Source organism: Natrix helvetica, assembly GCF_964273705.1.
Source record: "Natrix helvetica genome assembly, chromosome: 13".
Taxonomy (NCBI): domain Eukaryota; kingdom Metazoa; phylum Chordata; class Lepidosauria; order Squamata; family Natricidae; genus Natrix; species Natrix helvetica.
In genome coordinates, this window is record NC_138557.1 from 15,520,772 (window position 1) to 15,535,255 (window position 14,484).

At 49.7% G+C, this 14,484-nt stretch overlaps 1 protein-coding gene across 4 annotated transcripts in view; it reads left to right on the forward strand.

The window, feature by feature from the left end:
• Positions 1-14,484, forward strand: part of LOC309398454 (hexosaminidase D-like) — a 47,715-nt gene that overhangs the window by 8,749 nt on the left and 24,482 nt on the right. For 2 of the 4 annotated variants that reach the window (XM_081965366.1, XM_081965365.1), the window contains exons 1-5: positions 505-621; positions 2,223-2,318; positions 4,193-4,439; positions 11,849-11,958; positions 14,335-14,422. In XM_081965366.1, the coding sequence (XP_081821492.1) occupies positions 578-621; positions 2,223-2,318; positions 4,193-4,439; positions 11,849-11,958; positions 14,335-14,422 (585 nt within the window). In that variant the 5' untranslated portion in view covers positions 505-577. Of the gene's footprint in view, positions 1-504; positions 622-2,222; positions 2,319-4,192; positions 4,440-11,848; positions 11,959-14,334; positions 14,423-14,484 lie in introns of those variants that run through there. The other 2 variants (XM_081965368.1, XM_081965367.1) reach the window with 1 other exon arrangement.

Here is a 14,484-nt window from a genome sequence, read left to right on the forward strand (position 1 = left end):
TTTATAGCAGGGGTCCCCAAACTTGGCAACTTTAAGACTTGTGGACTTCAACTCCCAGAATTCTCCAGCCAGCTCCACAAGTCTTAAAGTTGCCAAGTTTCAAGACCTCTGCTTTATAGTATAGCCCAGTGATGGTTAACCTTTTCAGCACCGAGTGCCAAACATGGAGCGTGCATATGCGTGCCGGAGCACCAGAACCCGTAAGAACAGCTGGCGACGGTATATGCCCACAGAGAGGGGTCTGCATGCCACCTCTGGCACACGTGCCATAGATTTGCCATCCCGGGCATAGCCTTTATGGTCATTGTAAATCATGTATACAACGAAATTGGTTTAGAAAAGGTCATTGTTTTGCCTAACTACGTAGATAAGCTAATAAATCCAGCAAACAACGGGGAACTTTGGCATGCTCTGGATTCAGAGGCAGTGAAGTCTCTGATGCTGGCAAAGTTCACGAGGCAAAGCAGGAAGAGTTGCCCGGATCAGGAAATCCTCAGAGGAGGAGGGCACAGGCTGCGGCAGCTGGCAGCTGTTTTAACACCAGGCATCGCTCGGGCACAACCTGGCTAGGAAAGGCATGGTGGACGCTGAACAGCCAGACCCTCCCTCGGCCTCTGGCAGGTGCATCTCGGAGTTTATGCTTGCTCTGGTACCGAAGCCCCCTTCCCCCCGCTTGAGTCTCTCTGGGCCCAAGGTCCAAATCTTGAGCTTTGACTTGCCATCCCGGCTCTCGTTGCTCTTCCCGATATTATGGATTCGGTAGCTGTGTTTGCTTTTGTGCTCAGTTGTTGATGTATGTTCCGTTGTGTGGTTTGATTGCTAAGATCTGTTGACCCAGGTTGGGGTTGGAATGCAGTAAGGAGGAAAAAAAGGGCGGCTGGAATTGCTCCCTGCTTGTAAGAAAGCAAAGGCTGATTCCTTCTTAACAATCCAAATTGCGTTTTGTAGCGTGTGGCTCTAGTTTGCGTCTTGCGTTTAAGAGTCCTTTTCCTGTGGATTAAGCTAGTTTGAGGACAGACAGATTTAAGCCACCTGTGTGAGGGACAGTGGTTGGGCCAGAAGTTATCATTCTAAGCAGCGAATTATTACGAAAATAATTCAATTACTGTCTACACCAGACTTGTCTTCAAACTTGGCAATTTTAAGAGTTGTGGACTTCAACTCCCAGAATTCTCCAGCCAGCATAATTTATTCTCTTGTAATCCTTTCCTCTGCAATCTCTCTATTTAGATCAGAGGTCTTCAAACGTGGCAATTTTAAGACTTGTGGATTTCAACTCCCAGAATTCTCCAGCCAGCTGTCAAAACTTTTCGCCACCGTTTCGTTGGGCATGGCTTGGCCCTCATGTCGTGTAACTGAGTGTGAGTGAGTGACATCAAGGTGGCCACGCTCATTCAGTCACATGCCCCCTCCCTTCTAGCCATGCCCACTGAACCGGTAGTAAAAATGTTTGAAACCCACCCCTGATGCAGGGGTGTGAAACTCAATTTCATTGTGGGCTGTGTCAGGACTGTGGTTGACCTCAGGGGGTTGGGGTGGGCGTGGCCGACTCAGTGGGGGTGGCCAACTGGGTGGACATGGCAGCTTGACGCCGCTTCGCAAACTGCTGGCATGTTTCCCCTTCGCATTGGGTAGACCAGGAGGCCCCCACGGAGTGGATCCGACCACATCGCGGGCTGGATTTGGGCCTTGAGTTTGACACGCCTGGTATAGTGGTTAAGGCAGAAGGCTAGAAAGTGGGAAGACTTTGAGTTCTATTCCCATCTTAGCCACGAAAGCTGGCTGGTTGACCTTGGGCGAATGACTCTCTCAACCCAATTTGCGGGATTATTGTTGTGGGTGGAAAAGAAGGAAGGTATATTGGATATGTTTGCTGCCTTATTTGTAAAGATAATAAATACAGAGTATAAATAAGTAAGCTTGTAAGTAAGTAAATCAGTAAGTGCTGGAGATGCTCCCACACAGTTCTCAGATCTCCAGTAGGGGTCAGATCCAGTAGGTCACTCTTCGGGATGGCGCCTTTCCTTGACTTTGCCAGCCAGCTCCAACTCCTGCTCCGTGGGCTGTGATGCACCTGCCCATATGGGAGTTGCAGTTCAAGATGTATCTGTAAAGAGCACCTGGTGGGGAAGGTTGACTTCTGTGCCAGGGCCCTTGGCTGACCTTGTGGGCCTCCTGGTCAATCCTTGGTGTTTTCCTTTTGCTCCCCTTCTCTTTGGCAGGATGGCGCTTCACCGCAGCCAGAAGCTGAACCTGCTGCGCCTCGCGGTCCTCCTGACGGTGGCACTGGCTGGCATCAAGTTCTTCTTCCGGGACAGGTTGGTGCTGGGTGTTGGAGGGCGCAGACATTTCCAGCGGCCTCTGCGGTGCTCCGGGTGGGATGGATTTTATCAGCCCTTCCAGATGGTCTCCCTTTTGTCTGATTTCCTAGTTTGTGACAAATGAAGCAGAAAATTATATCTGTTATCCAGACATAGGCTTATCATATTTTAGATTTTATATTTTTTAATCTCTTGTGGGTTTATTTTCTATCAAAATGAGACATGAATGTGCCATACAATTAAAAATAAACTTTTGGGGTTGGGTCTGCATAACGTCAGAGGAGGATCCTTCCAACCTAGAACCGAGGAGAAATTTCCCAATGGTGAGGACAATTAACCAGTGAAACGGCTTGCCTTCAGAAGTTGTGGGGGGCTCCTGCTCCATCACTGGAGGCTTTCAAGAGGAGACCGGAGAGCCCCCCTTGTCTGAAATGATGTAGGGCAGGGGTGTCCAAACTTGGCAACTTTAAGACTTGTGGACTTCAACTCCCAGAATTCCCCAGTCAGCCATGCTGGCTGGGGAATTCTGGGAGTTGAAGTCCACAAGTCTTAAAGTTGCCAAGTTTGGACACCCCTGATGTAGGGTTTCCTGCTTGAGCAGGGGCTTGGACTAGAAGACTTCAAAGGTCCCCTCTAACTTTGTTATTCTTATTCCCTGCCCGGGGGTGGAGGTTGTCTGCTGGGGCTGAGACCTCCTGCAAGGGGCTGCCTGCTTCCTTTCCACCCTGGTCTAGACGTGCAACTCCAGAACCATTTCCCTTTCCCTGATCCCCTTCTAGGACTTGCTTCCTGCTGGGGTCTCACGCTTGCTAACGTGTCCATCTTGCACCATGTCTCCAATGTTGTGGGTAGGGAAATTAGAACTTGGGTCGTTGCAGGGCAAGTTGTAAGAGGACAGCATCTTCCCAAACATGATTTCTGCCATGAGAGTAGAGGTTTAGTTCTCGGCCAGGTTGAGGCCACCCCTCTCAGGGGTACCAGCTTGGGGAAGGGTGTTCTGCATACTAGGGAGAGAGAGGAATTTTGGGAGTGCTGTATTCCATTGTCCTGGCCCAATGTTTCTCAACCACGTCAACTTGAAGGTGTGTGGACTTCAGCTCCCAGAATTCTCCAGCCACAGAAGTGGGCGTCAAATAATGTAACTCAGAACCGAAAATATGAGCGCGCCCAGGGCATCAAAAACACGATTATACAGGGCAAAATAGCGCCGGGCTGGGTGGATGGACCCAACCGCTGGTCGGAACTACCGGTTCATCTGAACCGGTCCGAACCGGCAGCAGCCCACCTCTGCCCAGCCAGCAGGGAATTCTGGGAGTTGAAGCTTCCGTTTGAGAAACACTGCCCTGGCGTCTATCTGTCCAGCATGGCTACGAGGACACAAAGGTGTACAGACACTCCTCAACTTACAACCACTTGTTTAGTGACCCTTCAAAGACCCTGTAAACATTTTTTACACTTACAAATGCTGCAGCATCCCCATGATCAAGGGATCAAAATTCAGAGGCTGGCAGTTGGCAGTGCCGTGCGGATCACCTTTTGCGACATCTGACAAAGTCAGCAGGAAAGCCCGATGTGCGTAACAACCGTCTGAGTAACTTAACAACTGCAGTGGCTCAGTTAACAACGGTGGCAAGAAAGACCGTAAAATGGGGCAAAACTCACTTAACCTGCTTAGCAATGGGAAATTTGGGCTCAGTTGAGGTCGTAAGTCGAGGACTGTCCGTATTATGCACACTCTTTCCAATTTAGTGAGGTCTCTCTGCACATTGTGCACATGAGAAGAGCAGCCTAAATTTGTGTCCTTGCCCAACTCTTAATACTCCAGGGGTATTTTTCCTAGCCCTGAGCCTCCTCTCTCTTCCTCATTGCAGCTGGACACTGGACCAACGCAGGGAAGTGAGCGGGGAAAGCCACTTCTGGGGCAATGCTCAGCAGGGCATGAAACAGCCAGGCAACACCCAGGCTCGATCAGTGGGGCACTTGGATCGCCAGGCAGCGGCTGCACCGCCGGGCCTGGAGTTGAAGAAACTGCCCCACCGCGATTTCAGCTCCACGCAGATGCGGTTGGTCCACCTGGACCTCAAAGGGGCAGCTCCTAAAGTATCCTACCTGGAGCAGGTGAGTTGCAATGTGAGCGGGACCCCAGAGGGCGGGATTGTATCTAACCCTCCTTTCCAAGGAGCTAAGATGGTGATGGTGAACCTTTTGGCCTCCGCGTGTCAAAAACTCAGAAAATGCCTCACTTGACTCTGCTAATATGTCCCTCCCCCAATGAAAGATAAGCAATTATTTACATATTTACTTATTTTAAACAAATACAGTTCAGTCATATGTGGCGTTATCTATTATATAAAGAAATGTCAAATAATTACAAAAATGAAATACAACATATAATGAACGGTTGCAGGAACTGGGCATGGCTAGTCTAGTGAAGAGAAGGACCAGTGGAGAGACATGATAGCAGTCTTCTAATATTTGAGGGGCTGCCACAGAGAGGAGGAAGGGGATCAAGCTATTCTCCAAAGCACCTGAAGGCCAGAGAAGGAATAATGGATGGAAACTGAACAAGGAGAGATTCAACCTGGAAATAAGGAGAAACTTTCTGACAGTGAGAACAATCAACCCATGGAACCTTTGAAGAATTTCCAGAATCCATGCCTTCAGTCTTGGCTCCAAGGGAAAAAAAACTTTATGGATCAAGCAATTCCACCAGCTTTACAAAAATGAAAAGAGCAAGAAAAAACCCATGGTTGTGTAGGCAGAATAATTTTAGAAGAAGCTGGTGGCCGTCGGAAATACCAGAAAGAATTTCTCAATGCAATTTCTCAACACAATCAGCATCAATGTCTCATTGGTTCAAAATGGAAAAAAATGCCATTATTTAAACATTAAAGCAATGGAGGATTGAAATTGTTGGAAATATATATAAAGCTATTTTCCAAAGCACCTGAAGCAGTGGTGGGTTTCTATTTTTTTTATTACCGGTTTGCTTGTGTGCGAGCGCGACGCTTCTGCGCATGTGCTTAGAAGCGTCTGGCCAGGTGGGTGGAGCCTCCCGCCACTGCTACCTCCGGTTTGCCTGATCCAGGGCGGGCCAGGAGCAACCCACCTTTGACCTGAAGGCCAGAGAAGGAACAATGGATGGAAAGTGACCAAGGAGAGATTCGACCTGGAAATAAGGAGGAATTTCCTGACAGTGAGAACAATCAACCCATGGAACAGAAGTTGCCTTCGGAAGTTGTGGGAGCTTCATCCCTGGAGGCTTTCAAGAAGAGACTGCAAATTTGTCAGAAATGGTGTAGGACCTGCTTGGGCGTGTGTGTGTGTGTGAGAGAGAGAGAGAGACTGGATGACCTATAACAGTGGTCGGCAAGCCGCGGCTCGCGAGCCACACGCGGCTCTTTATACATTTTAATGCGGCTCTTCTGTGTGCCGGGCGCACGCTCCCCTCCCTCCTCTCGGGCACTTCAAAACAAGTGCCCCTTTCCCTTTTTTCGACCCACAATGATTAGGGAGGATCCTGAAGTCGGGCGGGGACGAGAAGCGAGGAGGCAGAAAAAGAAACGGAGGCTAAGGAGCTTCCCCCCCGCCCCCTCCCAGCAAAAATCTAACCGGGGAGCCGGGCAGGCAGTAGCAAATTAGCCGATCACGCCGCGTGATCGGTTAATTTGCTACTGCCCACGCGGCGTGATCGGCTAATTTGCTACTGCCCGCCCGGCTCCCCGGTTAGATTTTTGCTGGGAGGGGGCGGAGGGGAAGCTCCTTGGCCTCCGTCTCTTTTTCTCCCTCCTCGCTTCTTGGGGCTCCACCATTGGGGGAGCAAGGCCCGCCCAGCGCCAGGCTTTGGGCTAACACAGAGGTCTGCAAAGTTGGCTGTTTTAAGACTGGTAGACTTCAATTCTCAGAATTCTGGGAGTTGAAGTCCACAAGTCTTCAAGCTGTCAGGTTTGAAGACCCCTTGGGGTTTTTTTCTTAAAGGGTTAGGGATGCAAGGATCTTGTAACTTGACAGCTTTAAAACTTGCGTGCTTCAAATGCCAGAGTTTATTGAAACTAAAAACAGTGTACCATCCTATGTATTTTCGGTTTTAAAAATGTGGCTCTCAAAATAAATTTCAATTGTGGTTTTGGCGAGATTTGGCTCAGTTGAAAAAAAAGGTTGCCCACCACTGACCTATAAGGTCCTTTCCGATGCTGTTAATCTGTAAAGTAAAACAAACTCATTTTTAGAGTAGTGCTTTCGAGAAGAGTGGAGAAGAGCACTATTGTGTCACCAAAACATGGCTTGCCACACATGTCATAGGTTTGCCATCCCCTTTCTAAGAACTACTTGTTCTACAGACAATCGTTTTGTGGCACTTTGTGACACAAAAAGCTTTGTGTGTGCAATTTGCTTAGGTTTTTTTTTCTTAGTTCACTACCCTCACTGGAGACATATATTTAGAAACACACGCCTCTTCCCATAATAATAATAATAATAATAATCTAGATTTGTCAGTCTTTTAAAGGAAAAAAAAATCTACCTCTGAAAGATCTACACCTGTACAGCTATGAAACCGTGGCAGGTGTTTTAATTTCCAAGAACTCCCTTTCAAGCAAGGTGGTTAGAGTGCCGGAAAAAGAGGAAGCTCAAGGTGACTCCTGTTTAAGAATGGTTTCATTCTTTCCTGGAGTGAGCAAGTCTTCCTGTACCAATCAGGTTTGTCTGCTTATCAGATGAACATTTCACCTTTGAGGAGCTATTTTGGGTTCTCCTAACCTTTAAAAAGGTGGGAAGTGCTTCTGAAAGGAAAATGTTTAAGAAATACCGTGTTTCCACGAAAATACTACCTGTCCTGAAACTAACGCCTTGCCACATTTTTGCCACCCCCGAAGATAAGCCCTCTGGACAACACCCCCCCCCCCCCGGCCAGGCCGAGCACCACTCACCGACCTAGCGGTATCCCAAAGGCACCAAGCTGCGGGAGCCGGTGGGGGGGAAGGCGCTCATGTTGCTTGGCGCCTTCGGGATACTGCTAGGTTGGGGAGTGGCGTTCTGCCTGGCCAGAGGAGGGAGTTGCCGGGCAGCTGCTTCCTTGCGAACTGGCTCCCGAAGAGCCGGGCACAGCCTCAGGGGCGAAGCAGCCATGAGATGACCACGCTCACGAGCAGCCGCCCGGCAAACCCCTTCTCCAGCCGGGCATAGCGCCATTCACTGACCTAGGGGGTATCCCTAAGGCGCCAAAGTACGTGGCGCTCTGCCCGCTCCCCAGCTCCCGTGGCTTGGCACATTCGGGATACCCCCTAGGTCAGTGCATGGAGCTCTGCCCGGCTGGAGAAGGGGGTTGCGCGAGTGCCTGTTCCAGTCCCGCCGCGCTCCGCGCATAACTTCTTCTCTGGCTTCCAAACTCCAAAACTCGGCTGCCGAGTCTTCCAGCAGCGGCCGCTCTAGGAGTGCGCTCTATGGTTGTGGGCTGGCTGCTGGAAGACTCTCTGTCCGGAAGACTCTGTCTGGCAGCTCTCCCCCTATAATAAGCCCAAGGCCATATTTCGTGGGGCAAAAGAAAATAAGACCCTGTCTTATTTTCGGGGAAAGACGGTGCTGCTGTAGATGAAAGAGCGAAGAGACCTAGAGACAGTCATGAACCATGAACCCCCCCTCCTCTTAGCCCTTTGGAAGGCAAGAAAGATCTGGCTCCCCCCCCTCCCCAGTCCCTGCCATAGGGCAAATTGGAAGCCTGTAGGGCAGGGGTGTCCAAACTTGGGAACTTTAAGACTTGTGGACTTCAACTCCCAGAATTCCCCAGCCAGCCATGGCTGGCTGGGGAATTCTGGGAGTTGAAGTCCACAAGTCTTAAAGTTCCCAAGTTTGGACACCCCTGCTGTAGGGTGTTCTGTTGTAGGCATTTAAGGAGGATAGCTGAGATGCCAAGTGGTTTTTGCTTTCGTTTTATTTGTTTCCTTTCTGGTTGTTGGTGTTGTCATGAACTACTCAGCATGCCATACAAATCTTTCAAATAAACAAGTAAATTGGAGGAATGTCATATGGTTGGACCTGTTTAGCCTAGTGCAGGGGTCAGCAGCCCGTGACTCTGGAGCCACATGTGGCTCTTTCATCCCCCTGCTGTGGCTCCCTGTTGCCAGTCGGTGCCACAATTTTGAGAAAAGTTTCCGGTTGGAAGGGGAGGGGGAAGCACAACGCGCCAGGAGGAGACTCTATGGCAAGGGGCGGGTTTTCCGGTCAGCTCCACAATTGATAGGGCTTTCGGTTAGGACAGGTAGGGAGAAAAGGACCCTGCGCTAGGAGGAGACTCTATGGTGGGGGAACCGGACATCTGGTCAGCAGAGGAAAAAGGACGCTGTGCTAGGAGGAGACTCTATGGTGGGGGAACCGGACTTCCGGTCAGCTCCAGAATTGAATGGGGGGCTTCCAGTTAGGACCTTTGTGGCTCTTTGAGTGTTTAAGGTTGCCGACCCCTGGACTAGTGAAAGATGACTGAAGGAGCTCGGATAGGACATCTATTGAACAAGTACCGAGTCAGATTTCCTATCTTTATTCTCCAAATGTGTAGGGATGTCCACCTTCGATCAGAAAGGCCACGGTAGAAATCACCTGTTTGCAAGAATGTCACCCGTGTTGCAGGGGTGAAATCCAGCAGGTTCTGACAGGTCCTGGAGAACCGGTATGGAAATTTTCAGTAGTTCAGAGAACCAGCAAATGCCACCTCTGGCTGGCCCCAGAGTGGGGAGGGAATGGAGATTTTGCAGTATCCTTCCCAGTGGTGGGATTCAAATAATTTAACAACCGGTTCTCTGCCCTAATGACCAGCTGAGTAGGTGGGCTTGGTGGTCATGTGATTGGGTGGGCGTGGCCAACTCAATGTCAGTCACATTGATGGGCGCTTCGCTTTAGCTGTTACAATGTAACAAGGGTTAACGGGAGAGGCAGTTTCTCTAAGCAGGACAACAAAGATCAGGCTAGAAACAACATCAGAATGCTTCCTTCCTGCCTTCCTTACAGGATTAGCCCTGGAAAGTGGGAAAAAACAAAAGGAGATTTCTTCCAACAACCGGTTCTCCGAACTGCTTAGAAAGTTAACAACCGGTTCTCCCGAATAGGTGCGAACCGGCTGAATCCCACCACTGATCCTTCCCCTGGAGTGGGGAGGGAATGGAGATTTTGCAGTATCCTTCCCCTGCCACGCCCGACAAGACACATGACACCCACCAAGCTACGCCCACAGTAAACCGGTAGCAAAAGAATTTGAATCTCACCACTGCCGTGTTGTGGTTTCATTACAGAGGCAATGTATGTGTATGTGTGTTGTTCTACCTTCTTTGGAACACCTACAGCAGGGGTGTCCAAACTTGGGAACTTTAAGACTTGTGGACTTCAACTCCCAGAATTCCCCAGCCAGCTGGCTGGGGAATTCTGGGAGTTGAAGTCCACAAGTCTTAAAGTTCCCAAGTTTGGACACCCCTGACCTACAACAAGTTGGAGAAGGCCCGTCTAGATGCACAAGTGCTCGCAATAACTCTCAGAGCAATTGCAGTGACAACTTTAGAAGGTGGAGGACTGTAAGCATCTTGGTGGAGACAATAAAGGCAGTCACAACAGTTCATTTAGGGACCAAAGTTACCCCGGCACTGAAAAAAAAGTGACTTATGGCCGTTTTTCACACTTTCCTTTCCAGCAGCCTCCTGATCATGTGACCAAAATTCAGGTGCTTGGTAATTGAACCAGTTACCAATTTATGACCTTCGCTGTCTCCCAGGGTCATGCGATCCCTTTTTACGTCTTTCCGGCAAGCAGTGGGGAAGCTTAGGATTCACTTAACAACCGGGTTACTAACTTATTAACTGCAGTGATTCAATTAACAACTGAGGCAACAATGGTCATAAAATGGGGCAAAATGCACTTAACAAATGCCTCACTTAACAACCGAAATCCTGGGCTCAATGGTGGTCGTAAGTCAAGGACGGCCTGTATATGCAAGGAGCAATTTCCTGACTGCACAGGCGGTCAGTGGGTGGGAGCAGCTACTTCGCGAAAGGTTCCGTTTTCCTTGGCTGGAAGTCTTCAAAGTGGTTAACTCAGAGCTTCTCAACGTTGGGTCAATTTTAGGAGGTGTGGACTTCAACTCCCAGAATCCCCCAGGCGGCTATTCTGTGCTGGCTGGAGAATTCTGGGAGTGGAAGACCACACTTTTTAAAGTGGCCAAGGTTGAAAAACACTGAGCTCAATGATTGCAAGAGAATCTGAGCCGGCCAAATGACCTTTTCATTCCCGAAGAACAGAAAAGGATGTTTTGGTTGTGCAAACTGACCACGGAAGATGGGCGGTTGATTGTAAGTTACACAACACTAACGCTAAAGCAGTGTTTCTCAACCTTGGCCTACCTGAAGATGCATGGACTTGCATCTTCAGGTAGGCCAAGGTTGAGAAACTGCTTTAGCGTTAGTGTTGTGTAACTTACAATCAACCGCCCATCTTCCGTGGTCAGAAGGATGCAGTGCTGGGTTCCGGATCCCGTTGCAGTGGGTACGGTCGCAATGGGCCCCTGCGTCTGTGATTGTGCGGCTGGCTGCCACACGGTGACGACCTCATCTGCTTTTGGGACCCTCGCGAGGGTGCACCTGAGCTAGGCTTGTGGACCCCCGAAGGGGTGAGAACCCTCGTTAGGGTGAGCCTAAGCTAGGTGGGTCTGGCTCTGCTAAGGAAGCACGGACACCAAGGTGCGTAAAAACGCACCAACCAGCTCAGCAGGATGCCAAAAGAACCCCCCCTGGCTGATTGAGACGGTATTTATTAAGGCATAGAAGAAGGGTTTTCGTAATACAACACACGGTTACATGATTGGTTAAAACCTTGTTGCCGGGCAAAACTTAAGCAGGTTAGAAGCTTTCTATAGGATGTGGTTTTCTCTCATGCCCGGAGTTCTCCGGACAGGCTTTGTGGTTTAGCGTTTAAACTGCAGGTGCTTTAGCTCGACAAAGGATGTGGTATTTATGTCTTTAAGCATGTTAGCTACATGCGTCCACATGAATATGCGCGGTGTGCGCACATCGTACCTTCTAGCAATGCCTCCGCAAGCCTCCGTGACGCTCCAGCTGCTCAGCGGTGCATCGCGCAGGCGCTGTATGCACCATGCGCATGCGCGGAAGCACCGAAGGGTTTAAAGGACAGATAAGGAGTTTAGGCGGATGGGTGAGCCCTCTGGAGCACCGTACTAGAACGGTACCCTGTGCTCTGGGCAGGCTCCGGTATGCCTGTACTAGGAAATACCGCCTGCAAACCACCACTGCTTCCACCGTACTCTGGGGCCAGCCATTTGCCGGTTCTCCGAACTACTCAAAGTTTCCCCTACTGGCTCTCCAGAACCTGTCAGAACCTGCTGGATTTCACCCCTGGATGTTGCCCTGGGATGCTAGTTGGAGGTGTAAGGAGACGGCCTCCACTCTTCCCTTCCTGCTGGATTCTGCTTCCCCCCACCCCCTACACAATGCTGAGCTGCGCTCACAACCCTTGTGTGTCTGTCTTGTGCACAGATCTTCCCGCTCTTCTCCAAGATGGGGGCCAATGGGGTCCTGGTCGAGTACGAAGACATGTTTCCCTTCAAGGGAGAACTGGAGATCCTCAGGTCCCCCTATGCTTACAGGTAAGGCAGAGTGGGGGGCTTTGGCAAGGGCTGCTGGTGGTGGTGGGAGATGGAGGAGCTAGGCCAGGCTTGAATCTGGCCCTCCTCCAGGGAATTGAAGATCCTCAAGTTCAGAAACAGTTCATGCACTCTGCCTAGAGTTGCCAAAACGTGAGGGGGGGGGGGGAGGAGAAGGGGAACCCAGAGCTCAGCTGCCTTGTTCTCAGTGGTATGTGGGCATTGGCGTTTCACAATGGGCCGTGCAATCGCCTGAGTTGGATTAATAAGTAGCCGGAAAGCCGACAGTCCATTCCTTTGGTTGATTCAAGGGGTGGTGTGGTGGGGTGGAATCTATTTGTTTCTTTTCTGCAAGGGGGGAGGCATGCCACAGGCATCTAGCTAGCACCCTTTCAGGGCTGCCTGCATTTCGAGGCAGGGTGTGCATGTGTGGGTTTTGTGGATTCGAGAAGAATTTTAAAGAGCAAAATGAACGGAAATTGTGCAGGGAGGGGAGGTTTCAGGTCTCTCACTCACCTCTGAAGGACCCCTTTGCAACCTGGCCCTGCCCACGGTTAGCAAGTGGCTCTCTCTTTTTTCATGTTTTATTTGTTTTACTTATATTATTTTCCATTTCCACTGAACAGTGTGGAATCGGGGTTTTCAACAATCAAAATCCACATGCTTGTTATAATATTCATCACAATACTATTAATAATATAACTATATATCCATACAGTTACATTAATACGTAATATCTTCGTCATCAAATTCCCTCCACATTATCATTCCCTCTTTTTCATATTTCTTCCTTTCTATTTCTATTATCTAACCATTCGTAAAATACATCCCACATGGAGAAATACTCAGTTTCTTCTTTATCTTTAATAACAAGCATTACTCTATCCAGTTCTGCACAGCCTAATATTTTCTTAATGACACTTTCATCTGATGCTATTTCATCATTTTTCCATTGTTGTGCAAATACAATCCTACCTGCCGTTAATATACGTAATACCAGATACATAGCCTTTTTATCATATTTTTCTGGTAGAATGCCCAAAAGAAATATTTCAGGTTTCAAATCAATGTACTGCTTTATCATTTTTTCCAACCGAATGTATTTTCACCCGAAATTTTTAAACTTTTGGGCATGTCCACCACATATGGCAGCGTGCCATAAGTGGGGGGACCGCAGGGGGGTCGATTGCAGGCATGCCGCACCCATAATGCAATGTGTGACATCCCCCCCCCCCAGTGCGCATGCACGCACTACAGGCGCGACCCCCCCCCCATTTTTGCATGCTTTTTTCGCCCTACCCAGACTCCAGAGGCTTTATAGGAGCATGGGGAGGGCGAAAGCAGCCTCCCCCACCCCCCGGAAGCCCTCCGGAGGCTTCAGGGACCTTCAGGAGGCTTCCCTGAAGCCTCTGAAGCAGTCAAAACGACCCTCTGATCAAACCCGAAGTGACTTCCGGTTTACTTGGAAGGTCGTTTTAAGCGCTCCGGAGGCTTGAGGGACCTTCAGGACGCTTCCCTGAAGCCTCCGGAGCAGTCAGAACGAACCTCCGAGCAAACAGGAAGTCCATTTCTGAACTTCTGGTTTGCCCGTAGGGCCGGTTTTTTGCGCTCCAGAGGCTTCAGGGAAGCTCATGAAGCCTCCAGAAGGCCTCCAGGGGTGTGGGGGAGGCTCTTTTCGCCCTGCCCAGGCTCCTATAAAGCCTCTGGAGCCTGGGGAGGGCAAAAAATGGCTTTAAAAAAGGGTGAACTCAGCTGGCCAGCACGCACATGCGCACTGGCCAGCTGACAGGGCAGCGCCTTGCGTGCCCTGACAAATGGCTCTGTGTGCCACCTGTGGCACGCATGCCATAGGTTCGCCATCACTGACATATGGTAAAATGAACCTATGGATTGATTACATTTCCAACATTTAGCAGATCTATTTTTATACATCTTAGCCAATCTTGCTGATGCAAAATGCCATGAATAAAATATTTTATACAAGTTTTCCTTCTATGCAGTTGACATAGTCAGTTTAACATTTCTATCCCATGGTTTCTGCCACTTATGTACCGGTAGCTCTATTGCATATCCAAAGCAAGTGGCTATACCTTTTGCAAATGGAAGTGGTGCCCCCCACCCCACACCCCAGGGTCCTCTCTTCACCCCATTTCCTTCCTGGGTTCATGGCCCCGTTTGAATACCCTGAGCTGTCATGGATTTGTGCAGGAAGAGGAGGTTGGGTCTCTGACGTGTCCCCCTCCCTCTGTCAAGATGTGCTGCCAGAGGCCAGAGCTTCTCATTGAGGTGGGCCAAGCAGTCCCTTTGGGTGGTCTTAGCCTGCTGGGATCCGGGGCAGGGCTGGCTCAGTGCTGACTGCTGTTTTTCTCTCTTTGACAGCGAAGAAGACATCGCAAAGATCCAGGAGCTGGCAGGCCTCAATCAACTGGAAATAATCCCCTTAGTGCAGACTTTCGGGCACGTGGAGGTAGGAGTGGCCGGCTGTCATTAATTTGTCCCCTGTGCACTTTTGAGGAATGTGCAAGGCCT